Raw genomic sequence first — 13,441 nt, 5'->3', positions numbered from 1 at the left:
TGTCTTTTTCCAAACAAAATTATATGCTTGTCAAACATTGTATCCAATTGTTTATATTTTGTATTCTAACAACAGAGCTTTAGATGTTTAAGACATGTGAAATTAATTAATTGCAAAACTTTGATGCTTATTTCAAATGACACTTTGCCATTTATATCAAAGGTCAACTTCTGACAACCATTAACATAGTGCTTTGTAAGTACATACATACATACATATATCAAAATTCTTCACACAGAAATCGCTTTTAATACATTATTCCTTTAGATGAATGTATAACAAGATCTATAAGATGGCCAGGACATTACACATTCAGGGCTCGAAAATGTTTCCAAATTGAAGTCAGCAGCACTCAGAATTTAGGAAATACGAACAATTCTGAAAACTGTTCAGAAAAAAACTATTGCCATTATTTCTTTTTTTAGGTGTACTTCATACATGGTAGGTGGTAACCAGTGCAGGTTAGGTACAGGTAGACATCAGAAATACCTGCACAGCTCCAATTTTACCTGCATATGCAGGACCTGGTGGTATTTCCAGCCCTGACAGCATGATTATACCAGACAAATGCACACAATCCTTTAATGTGTCTTGAATGTATGGTTGTATGTATAGTGTATAAGGTATTCCTTACCTCGTCAGCCACAGACTGGTTGTTAGGGTCCAGCTGTAGTACCTTCTGGTACGTACTGATAGCCTGGCTGGGATCTCCTAACATCAACAGACACTTTGCCTCCCTCATGTAACCCTACAAAATATGACACAATATCATCAAAATTATTGAATTAATCCTATATCTTTGTTATCATTTCATGTCCAATGGCAAGCAAACAATCAACATACATGTGAGTGTGTACATAAAAGGGTGTAATCATTTAAAAGGGTGTCCTGAATACATGCATGCACACGCAAGCACATACACAAACACAAATACACACACATGAATACACACACACGAATACACACATACACACAAACATATATGTGCACACAGTTACAAACATACATACTCAGACACACACACACACACACACACACACACACACACATGCACACACACAACACATACATACAGACATGAACACAGCCAGCTGTATAAAATACAATAACAGCAGGTGAAAACAAAGTAAAAAAGTGCTTTAAACTAAGACATTTTAAGGCATCTGTGTTACCTGACCCAGAACAAATTGCAATAGTCTGTTTATGAACAACTGCCCTCCCTTCAAACATTACTCATTCTATCTCAGTATCATTCTCAAAACATACATTATACATGTATAGTGTATGTAGGAAAACCAGATAGCAGTTGTTGTATAGTCTCCGAAATTACCAGGCCATTTTGATGTGTACACAAATGTCTTAAGAAGTGTGGAAAATCACAAATTAGAGGAATATTTAAGACTTGAGCACAATTTAATCAGCAATGCACCACAAAGGACCATAGCCTTTAGCTAGTTGGCAAGCCTTTGCTTCATGTCAGCCATACATGTACTATAAAATCCAACAGACTGTACAGTATGTTCCCTTGGGCATCTGATACTAAACATACCACAAAGCCGTATTGAATAACACATGCAATGACAATCTACATTTAACAGCAATGTGTGCAATCTATGCCAATACCAAACATCATTTTGAAAGAACTCCAGATTAAGTTATCAATTTGTAGTTTTACTCTACTCAAAGTGTGCATGTAGATACATTTGTACGTGCATGGTATGTTTGGGAGTTTCCTTGATTGCAGTTTTCATGGGTCAGAGCTTGGGTCACGTTGTCTACTTGTCGGTAAGAGAATGAACAAGTCTGACTGGTCTATCATTCACAGACAGCAAAACAAACAAAACCCTTTACCAAATTAAAGGATTTAAGACAACTTAGAGTGTATTAAGTGTAAAACAATGTGCAATGACACGTGTGCACTGCTACAAAGTTAAGGCTTGAACGTGGCGTGCAGTTTTACAATGTAGATGACATTAAAATTGTGTCATTGTTGCCCCCCTCCCACTAAGAAAAAGTGATAACCTACAGACTACACAAGCAACCAACTTGAACATTTATAGGTGGCCATATTTTTAAACTGGGGCTTCTGAAATGGACTTTTGTTTCTGTTATGCTGAAATTACAGGTTATTAACTTTACCTCCTACCAATATAATTACTGGGTGTCATCTCAAATAGTAGACAATGAGGTCTTACAAAGGCGAGTTATAGCCACCAAAGTACCAGCACAATGTTTATGAAGTGTTAAACTTACCAACCCTTGCAGCCTTCCAAAAGGTATATTTCTCACCTTTAGTAGTGCCAATGAGCAAAATTATGCTCCTCGACTACAGGTTATTTTGACACTCACAAGCATATTTCTTCATGTAATAAGAACTTTCAAGAATTATGTAGTGAACTAGGAATGGAAAATTTGGAAGACCTTACAAGACAACTCACCTTGAGGAAGTTGGGGTCTATTCTTGTGGTCTGTCGTGCATCCTCCAAACCTTCTCTGAACTTCCCCAACATGATGTAACAGGCAGCTCGGTTGCTATAGTAACTCGCACATGTCGGGCACAGTTCTGCAAGAATAACAGATAGGGGATACTGCTAAACCAAAAGCTATGTCTGTGGTTTATTGTGGTTTATTGTGGAAAAACTCTCCTTTAGCTACCCATCTGTGGGTGACAGCTATTCTTCCAGGAGAGACTGGAGTACATAAAACAAATTACAATAATCTACATATAATTAATGTTACATTACATCTACTTATAGTGCTGTTTGTTTTTTATTTGTCTAGCTATAGTTTAAAGGTATTCCGATTGCATTCTGTAGCTTTTCAACTACAAGAAGTAGCATTCATTCAGTTCACAATTCTAAAAATTGATCTTTGCAAAAATGTCTGCCACACTACAAGCCAAGCCTACTGTATGAAATCAGATAAGCACCTACAGATATCATCATTCACACTTAAGTTCAGTTAAACAAAAGAGACAAATCCAAGCATCTCTGTTGAATTTTTAAATATGATAAACCTCAGTCCTCCATATTGATGACCTTGAAAAGCACTAAGGCTTCTATAAGGGACAGTGGACAATGACCTTCCAATAGCTAAATTCCCTTACATTATTCACTGACAATACTTACATCATTGCATAATATTTACTGTGACATAGACATCTTAAAAAAAAATTCTCTGGACCTGCACACTTAACTAGAGTAATACGTTGGCGACTCCAAAGCCCTTTACCCATGGACCAGTTGAAGAATTTGCCAATGATCTTCCAATATCTGAATTCCCTTACATTATTCACTGACAATACTTAAATCATTGCATAATATTTACTGTGACATAGACATCTTTTGAAAAAAGACCTGTACTCTTAACTAGAGCAATAATTTAGTGACTTCAAAGCCCTCTAGCTATGGACCATTCAAACAATTTCTAAGAAGTCAGCTGACTGTCCCAATATGTGGTTATTGGTTTGCTGACACCAGGTTTGGATCAATCACAAAGACAATAGGCTTCTATTCTCAAACTATCTCTTCAAGGACATTCCCATGTGAAATCTGAATAATATATGAGAGTAATGTTCTGATCTGACGATAGATAAAAGACCTGCTATAGGATGCCTTACTTGTACATGTATGTAAATACGTGTACCTTCTCATCTGTACACAACATACATGTAATTACGGAATTACGGTTGTGGCTAATTCTATGTGTTATCATGTCATAAACATGCCCAAACCCTTCCACAACCCTATAGATTATCCAAGTGAAGACTATAACCTTGGTTTCAGACAAGGAACATTCATGGAGTGAATCTTGAAATGATTTCTTGAAATTTTTCTATTTGCCTACATTACTACATGTACCTACAAATAAAAGTTGTAGTTGTATTCAGCCTCCCAAAAACTATTGCAATGCCTCCCTAAAATATCCCTACATGCAACATGAGCAAGCATATCAGAAACACTTCACATGGCAACATGTATATCATGGAAGTGCTCTACAACTAAACGGTAACTGTTTCATATACACGGTACATACTGTTCCTTAGTACACTGGGGTCATGATCATGAAGTACATGGATATGATAAGGGCTTGCATAATCCAATACTGAAAAAGATTACATATTACGTGTATGACTTCACAAATGACAAATTTCAGACACTGTCTTTTATAACCCAAATGTATTAAGATTTTCCCAAATCCTCTGAGCTTATGGCAATGCACGGCAATGTCATCTGACGGTCATAGCAGTCATCTTATTACACAACTATATCTCAGCCATTTATGATATCCCAGGTAGCAATAACATTAATAAGGAATGATGCAGAGCTACAAAATGTAACCATATTTGCAACTCATGCTGTTATTGTGTGTATTGCAAAGGATATGTGGACAAAAATGTGATCATATTCTTCAAGTTAATGTATCCCATAGCTGTGCAATAAGAATCTAATGGGAGATCCTTCTACCTTTTATTACATAACAAGATTACATACCAAATGGGCTCATTATATGGTAGTCTGTGGCTTAAGACACACACACACAAACTCTACCAAAAACATAGCCTTCTTGGTGAAGGTAATAATTAGGTGAGTCTACCATCAAATTGAGTGTAGGTATGATGTTGCACCACAATATCTATGTTGCCCATCCCAATGTAAAGATCGCCCCTTCTTTTCCTTATCACACGGATGTACAGACAATACCCCGAGGGCATACATGATTCATATGCTAAGACTGTAACCTATCCCATATAACACAGCAACAGTACAGGTCACGTAACAATACAGCTGGTTCTCCAGAATAATATTTCTGTCCAAAATCAAACAAAATAGTACTTTCCAATGTTAGAATTCCAAAATATTATTTTGATATTCGTGTGTATGGATAATTTTTTTGAATCCTGCAAGGAAAGGATGCATGGGAGTATTACAATGAAAACTAATTGAGTTGTAGGAGTTATTACTCATTCTGAGTGGGAGGGAAATGCCATCACGATTTCCACAGGTAAACTGCAAGGTCAAGATACTGGGGGATGGGGGTGCAAGAATATACAGGGTTAACTTATAGCTTAATAATAGTATTGCAACTTGAATAAAGTCTGCTACATATTTTTGGGGTATCAAACAGATAGACTATCTAGTATAATAATAAATAAAACTTATACCTGTAGAAACTAACAGGTATGTAAATTTTTAACAGAACCCCCCTCCCTCTCCAAAAAATGTATGTTCTGAAATCATGTCTATCCAAAAATCATGTATAAATGTATGTGAAATGTTAAAATGTCCACCTCACCTATAGCCTTACTCAATGGCTCCACTGCCTTCTCAAACTGCCTGTGTTTCAGGTAGGTGTGAGCTAGCTGGACGAAAACATCTGTCCGCTTTAAGTCTGCGTAGGACAGTCCGTTGTCCATTTCAACAACATTCGCCTGTCCATCGGATTCCTGTGGGAAATCAAAGTCTGGTTCTTGATCCTGATTGTTGATGTATTTTCCATTTTGTGTTTGGTTTTGTTGTTTTCTTGGACTGAAAGTATTGTCTCCAGCATTTTGTGTTTGGTTTTGTTGTTTTCTAGGACTGAAAGTATTGTCTCTGTCATCCCTAGCTTCTTGTACATTAGGATGAAAGCCACTTGGTCTTCCACTGTCACTTCCAACATCCTGGTTTTCATACAGGCTTTGCAAGAACTCAGTAGCTGAGGGTCCCCAGCCTTGTCTGCTATCTGCTTTAAATGTGCGACGAAAGTTACTGGTTCTAGTCCCACCACTGTCTCTGTCATCAAGATCCTCTTTCAAGGTTTCTCGAAAGACGTTGGTTCTAGTCCCAGTGCTACTGTACCCATCATCCAGATCTTCTTTCAGGTTTTGCCGAAAGAAACTGGTTCTAGTCCCAGTTCTGCTTGTATCTTCTCTATCTCCTTGCCTGAAGTTTTGCCCAAACATACCCGTTCTAGCTCCAGCACTGCTTGCTCTAAAAGTACTGTTCTGACTTGCTGCAAAGCCGTATCTAGGCCTGATGTCGTCTCCATCATCAAGGTCTTCTTGCAGCGTCTGGCGAAACGTCCGAGTCCCGCTGCTTGTAGCGGCTCGCGGGGACTCCCTTGGTGAGTCATGAAATGGAGGAGTCTGAAACCCACTCCTTGCTGCTGCTTGTGGGGACTCCCTCGGCGAGGATTGAAACAGGGGGGTTCTAATCCCGCTTCTTGTAGCAGCTCGTGGGGACTGCCTTGGAGATCCTTGAAACGGAGGGGTTCGAATCCCACTGCTTGCTGCAGCTTGTGGGGATTCCCTCGGCGATGTTTGAAACAGGGGGGTTCTAATCCCGCTCCTTGTAGCAGCTCGTGGGGACTGCCTGGGAGATGGTTGAAATGGAGGAGTGCTTCTAGCTGCAGCCCTTGGTGACACCCTCGGAGATGTTTGAAATAATGGAGTAGTGTCAGGACTGTAGACATTCCTTGCCCTACTATTCTCAGGCATGTTGGTCTCCTCGGCAATCTTTTGTCTTTCAGCTTGTAAATATGTTCTAATCTTACTACCTTTACTCGGCGAATCCTGGACACTTGGTTCAGATGTGGACCTTTCAGTGGCTGGTTTGGGCGATGCTCTAAGCTGTTCCTCCTTGCTTTGTTCCTCCCGTGCTCTCAGCCTTTCTTCTGTTGAGGTGAATATAAAAGGCCGACTGCTACCACTGCTTAGGGTACTGGAAGTACTACTGATACTGCTGTTCCTGCTGACACCAGTAGTGCTGTCTGAAACGTTGTCTGGGGACGTGTTGTCGTGCTGGTCGCTAGAAGGTGTGTCTGAAGTGTCCATTTCTTCAGCCTGGCTCTTAGTTTCCGACGAGAGCCTTCTAGGTCGGTACAGGTGTGATCCTATCCACCTAGTACGTGCCCCCGCTGACCTGTTACCTAGTTTACCTGGATTAGTCGGGCTATTGTTGGTACTACTGCTTGGTTCCTCGTGGTCTCTACTTCCCACTTTGTCTGGTGTGTGATCTTCTCCTTGTTGGAGGTTGTTGAGCTTCTTCTCCTCTGCTTTCAGTCTCAGCTCGGTGAATTTTTCTCGTAGGCTGGGTCTCCGTTTTGCTGTTGGTGCGTCCTTTGTTGTGCCCGTACCTGCGTCAGGCCCTGGGGTGTCTGTTGTAGCGTGGTCCCTGTCCTGGTTGTTGTGTCCCCCGCGTGCTGTGTCTCGTGATGTTTGTGTGGAGAAGCCGTTGTGAGAAGGGTTGTGGGTCAGTCCCGTGGACGTACCCGTGTGGGAGGTGTCAGGAGAGCCAACCTTGCCCCCGGGTTCCGTGTCCCGTCTCTCCGCTTTCCTGTCGCTTCTGGACGAATCTCCCGCCTGGTCGCCGCCGTTAAAGGCAGGAAGAGAGTTCCCATCCTCACCGGAACTGTGTCCATCCCGGAGGTCTATTACCGGCATGATGTATATGCCTTCCTTTACGACCTCGAGACAACTCAAAACAAGCGTCTGGACGCACCCTTTGCCCCTGCACAGAACTATGCCCAATTCCCCACGGGCTATGAAGCCCACAGCTGCACAGACCGGCTTTCCAATTGGCCGAACTAATGCGGAGCTGCTATGCAGATTACAAAGGACTAAGGCGGAGTCAATAACGTGGTAATTGCCGAGAACACGTGGACAGAGAGTCAGGGATCAGCACAAAATGTTGATGTCAACATTCAGTCACTATATATATTTATATATATATACAAAACATACTCTGTCATAAAATACCCATAATCTGCAAAAAAATACAAGCCATTTTCTACGACCATTTTCCTGTCTAGACAGAAGTATAATTTACCACAATTGGACAATAATAGTTGCCATGTATAGCATACTAAACCATCCAATAGTAATCTATACTGAAGCAAGGGTCTAACGTCTACTGACGTGGAAAATATACCCGAGGCTTCAAACCTGTGGTGCATCACACCCTTCATCTCATGCCTGTGTACACTGCATTTAATAAACTTTGAAGAAATAGTCAACAACAAATTCCTAAACTTCTAGCTCATCTTTCAGACTCAGACAAATACATGACTGTAGATAATGGTACTACAAATGTAAGTTTAATTGTAACACAGCCTGACCAGGGCACTATACCACATAATGCCATGTATACCATTCAGTGCTACTTCTTTACAAGTTAATAGCTGTGGGATCCAAGGCTGGAACACATACACTATGGAGTATGGACTGTTCGATGATTGACATGGGAAAACTATTTATCATAAGGACTGATCTTTCAACTGCTAAACCACCAGAGGGTACTTGTGACACATGTATGCTGTATGAGGGATATCATGATGATATATGTATTACAAGGATTACATGTCAACTTACTACATGCAAAGCCCTAATGCCTATCATGCTAAAATGATCTAGCAATGTAGCCTCCAACTCAGGAATACATGGTGCTATGGTTGGAAACCAAATCTTGCTATTTTTGCCTTCAGAGCCTGGTAGAGGCTAACTACTTTTGAATGCAGGCCCTATTCAACACACTGAATTATTAGAATATTTTATGAAAGGAAATATCAAAGTTGTCGGCCATGTTAACTTCTGTTGTGACTTCTCCTTTTGAGTATATTATATTTTTGCATGTATGAGCATGAGTGTTACATGCACAGGTGCACATATACTATCCACATAGTTACATATTTAAGTGCAACAATAGGAAACAAATAATTCATACCAAGCCTGCATAAATGCTCTGAACACCACAATTATCAGTGAAAATAGAGCCACACTACTACCGGTAGTACATTGAATGCAATGCAATTAATCAGCAATAAAATTTTGTGTTAACATAACTTTGGAACCGAACGAAACAGAACTATCCAATGAAAGGCTTCAAACTCACCCAGTGCTTGGTTGTATAGGGCCAAAGCTGTTTCATATTTCTGAATCCGTAGCCAACGGTTGGCCTGCACTGTCAATCTTTCCGCTATCTTCTTCTTTCTGTCTTCAGACAGATCGCCTCCTTCTGGCTGTACGTCTTCACTATTTTCTCCCTTGCTCCTTGCCGCAGCCTCCTTGTAAGCTTGTCTAAGAATCTGCGTGGCTAACGCCTTCTTACCATGCAAGACTTCTTTTTTTACAGGCAAGTCGATCGCGTATAGAAGCTTTGAATGCAGCATGATGTTTCCAAACTCAAGAAGAAAACAACCTCTTCAAAACCTGCTTGTTGGCAAATTGTTAAGCAATGGCCACATGGGATTAGATGCTCCTAATCTACCAAGTCCTATAATGAGGTCTCAGAGGAGATGGTTCAGGTACTACTAGTTGTCTTGTCTTCCTGTCACGTACCCGCCACCTCACCTGTAACTTCACCTGTCTTAAGACACACCTGTAAATAACTTTAGAGCTTCCTTCCCTGAATTTAAACATCAAACAACTGCACTTACAAGGTGTGATATGAACAAATGTGATAAATCCAACACTCAAAGCTTTTACGATACAGGGTACAAAATTTTCATTTAGGAAACGCACCTGTTACAAAGGTACAGACCTTACAGCTTATAAAACAAAATCTTTACAAGCACTACAAGCAAAACTATACTTAAAATATTGGCTGATAAATTTGAATCTGCCAATGATTATATAGTAACCAATGTTTTCGAGAAGCCTACAAATGAGACCAGCTACTGCAAAAATGTAGATAGCCATTACATTGTAGGTACAAGACTTACAAGTGGCCTGGGCAGAAAGCTGTGGGAAGATATGCTCTACTGGCCAGACCTCCTAACCTTTAGCAGTCTAGAATACATCTAGATGTTATCCTAGACTCGCATGCATAACTTACAGAATGATGTTGCTACTGACAATACTGTATAAACAGGATGCACAAAAATGCTTTTACTGACTCAGAACAATCTTATGAATGAAGCTGTGACAGTTTAAGCTACCAAATGTAAACATGTAGTCAGACTTTATCAAATCTATATCACATAAAGAAGGTATTGGTTATAACTAATACAGCTTATAGATGCAAGTGGTACCACTTTGCATTCATTCAGGACATATCTTGACTTATAGCTTCACATAACGTTTAAATAAAATACATGTAACAGGAATGTGGTGTTAAAATGGTTAATCAGTATAGATCATGAAATTTGAGTGGCAGATGTCTGAAAATCACTGGACTACATTGAGGTTTCCTATGTTTATATACAAGATCCCTGTGTTGTGTCTTGTTTTAAGTAAACAACTACGACCAAGTACCCTCTGTAAGAACTTCTTTCATCTATGATTTCCACAAAATCCGAACCTCTTGACAAATAACTTTTCTTTTCAAGTGTCCCAAAAAACATTTGCTGCATAGTCTCTCACACAGTCTCTCAACAGACTTAACTACCTACAAGGCAAATTTTTAGAATGTAAGGATTATCTTTTTAACCCAGTTGTTGCACCAAGGTGGATTACCAACGCATCCTGTCCCAGGAAGGATTACGTGTTAGAACTGTTTACTCCTTCTTTAAGAGGTAACTGAGCCCTAAGGAATTATGATAAGGATCTTCAGAGAAGACAAAGATTGAAAAGTGTCCTAAAGGTAAAAAATAGATTAACATGCAATTTATCTTTGTCTACAGTTTATGTTATAGTAGTTTCCATGCTGTTGCATATGAAATTTAGCACACAGTCTTACATGCACTTCCTTTCTCTTCATGGTTTGTTTTCAACGGTCATATTCAGTAGTAGGAACACTGATATGTTGTTTCCTTGTAATTACGTACATTTTTGTACTATACATTGTGCTAGTTTTCAGACCTCCAAGGAAATGTTTTTTTTCCTGAAAAGATACTTGACATCTACTAAGAAAAGCACATTGTAGATTTTACAGTTTGTGATATAAAACAGCATGCTTATGTCAACACTTTTCATTCCTGCAAAGACCTCAATTTTCTTTTGAATTATGATCCACATATGAACTATTTGTTTCCTGTAGGCATCGGTCCTGGACTCTATTGTAAAGCCCTCTTTCACAATAGTAAGTAAGTAACAATGAACAGCGTAATCTTTACATTTTTGTCCCAAATCCCCTGTAATTACTCTTCTTAAGTAACAACCCTAAGAATAAAACAGAGTGTAGCATTTCAACTTGTTAAAATTTATGCAGGGCTTGAAATCAGCAGAAAATGAAAATCCACATACACCTACATGTATATTTAAACACGGTACATGGACCGACCAGTGCAGGTTACGTGCAGGCAGAAATACCTGCACAGCTCCAATTTTACCTGCACTAACCTGCATATGCAGGTGATATTTCGAGCCCTGGTATGGACTCAATCTATTGTACAGATATTGGCATATGGTTTTGTGGAATGTGTGGAATGTCTGTGCCCTTCATTATGACACACCTTAGACAGGTAGGTGTGAAGGTCATTATGTATGTGTCTGTCGGGTCACCTGGGGGACAGATCAGTAATGATCATGGGGGAGGGAAGCTGATGTATCACAATGCTGGGAAAATTCATTTGTTATGCCAAGGGATGGTACAAAATGTTTTTACTTGTGGTTTTGTTGTCAAATTTTAGACACCATCATCATCTATCTTTCCTCATTCCATTTTACCCCTTGTCCCCCAAAAAATTGGTGAAAATGGAACAACCCTAGATAGGTCAATGAACCATCATTATTCAAGTGGTTGGGGCTAATCCATTCATCTTGTGGTGGGGACTGATAAGATATTTTGGGCTGTTTCATTGAAGTTTTAGGTGGTTAGAATAGAAATTTTGTCATAGATTTAACAATGACTATTAAATTGCAAACTATCATTGTCATCCATATTTGCTCGTACTAGCTTCAAAATAAATATGAAAATCACCTAATCAAACATCTTGCAAGCAATTAGTCTGCCTGCAGTACCACTTACCTTTGGTAGGAGGCACTCCAGCACAATCATTTGGACTACCGGTATTCATAGTTGCACACCTAACTGAGCCAACAATTAGATTGTGCCTAACTAGTGATTGTGCCCAACAAAGAGGTAAAAAGGACATGCGTGACTGCTGGTTTGTCCAGCTATACAGCACCATAATTATCTAATCATATTAATCTAAGGGAAGAATGCTAATAAAAATATTGTGCTATCACAAAGGATCATTGTCAAAAAGGGACACTCGAAAGTTTACATTAACTGTGGGTATGGTATAGTAGTCACTATCTTATACATGTATATACGTATAGACATGACTCATTCTTCATCACTGTATTTCTGAGCCAAGAAAAAGTCAGCTACAAAATCATATCATAACAAAATCAATATGCATTACTACTAGATAAACCAGTTACCTTGACTCACACTGACAAAAGAATGCCTCAAAAACCTTAACAAAAATAAACTCAATCCACTGCCTTATAATGATAAATATGCTTTTCCTATAGTGATGTGAATGACAATGTGTCAAATATTATAGGGTGCCTCATGGCACAATACATAAATGGGAAATATAATATAGACATAGTAGTGCAATCATTGCAAAATTGTACAGTCAAGTATAGCTTTTATATATGGTGATGGTCAAGTACATGTACAGCCTTTATATACATTCCACCAAAATTGCTCTATAATAATTCAGACAAAAAAAGGGCCAGAAATCAGTCATGAACTACGTGTATGCCTTTGCTTGAAAGTAACTTCACATTCAAATTGATCCAAATATTCTATCTTAACCACTAAAATTCTAATCAGTTTTCACAATCTGTTTCATTGTAGTTTGTACATCCACAAAACACTACTCAACACTTTCGAGATCCAGTTTGGAATCCAAACACACAATATATTTGAACCTGTACTTACCAATAGCTTCATTATATAGCTTGATGGCCTCCTTGTAGTTTTTAAGAGTGTACTGGGTGTTTCCTTGGCTTTTTTTGGCCTCGGCTTTCCTGTAAAAACATAAAAATCAATATGAGTCGAGAATAAAATGATCAAAGTTGAACTGAATAGAGTATGTTGGATGTGGACAATACAATAGCTGGCGTGTTACGCCAAAAGGCAGTTATACTGGCTATACAGATACAGATACTATGTCAGCAAACATGTCATAATAATGTTGCTTCACTTGGTGGCAATGAAATCTCACCCATCTCTATCAGTCTATGTACACGTGTATAATATTGTTGCAGAGCAAAGTATAACTAAGTTCAATTATATACCCTATTGTAAATATTCCAACTTCCATATAAACATGATGTAAGTCTAATGATGAGAAATAATGTAAATGTATCACACTTACATGATATGGAAGATAGTAGCCATATTGACTGTAGCTGTATGGGAGGGCTATCTTGTGTGGTAAATGTGTGCAGTGATTGTGACGTGTAACATGTAATGGTAGGCTTCGATCATGTAAAGGAACCATTGTCATGAAGAAGATAATGAACTATCATTATCAACAGTTACTGTGTTAACAATAGGGACACGAC

The 13,441-nt window shown here is 39.1% G+C and overlaps 1 protein-coding gene across 5 annotated transcripts in view; it reads right to left on the bottom strand.

Moving 5' to 3' along the window:
- The window catches only part of LOC109465305 (dnaJ homolog subfamily C member 7-like), a 46,626-nt gene that overhangs the window by 13,395 nt on the left and 19,790 nt on the right, over positions 1–13,441 (bottom strand). Inside the window, exons 3-5 of one of the 5 annotated variants that reach the window (XM_019762504.1) lie at positions 12,813–12,901; positions 2,439–2,563; positions 635–748 (exon numbers count right to left, since the gene is read on the bottom strand). The exons of 2 other annotated variants lie outside the window; for them this stretch is intronic. In XM_019762504.1, coding sequence (XP_019618063.1) covers positions 635–748; positions 2,439–2,563; positions 12,813–12,901 — 328 coding nt within the window. The remainder of the gene's footprint in view (positions 1–634; positions 749–2,438; positions 2,564–12,812; positions 12,902–13,441) is intronic. 2 more of the 5 variants (XM_019762505.1, XM_019762502.1) reach the window with 2 other exon arrangements.

The sequence above is a fragment of the Branchiostoma belcheri genome, unplaced genomic scaffold (assembly GCF_001625305.1).
Source record: "Branchiostoma belcheri isolate BF01 breed outbred unplaced genomic scaffold, Haploidv18h27 scaffold15, whole genome shotgun sequence".
NCBI classification, from domain to species: domain Eukaryota; kingdom Metazoa; phylum Chordata; class Leptocardii; order Amphioxiformes; family Branchiostomatidae; genus Branchiostoma; species Branchiostoma belcheri.
The sequence above is the reverse complement of the archived record's forward strand: the minus strand, read 5'-3'. Positions and strand labels throughout refer to the sequence as shown.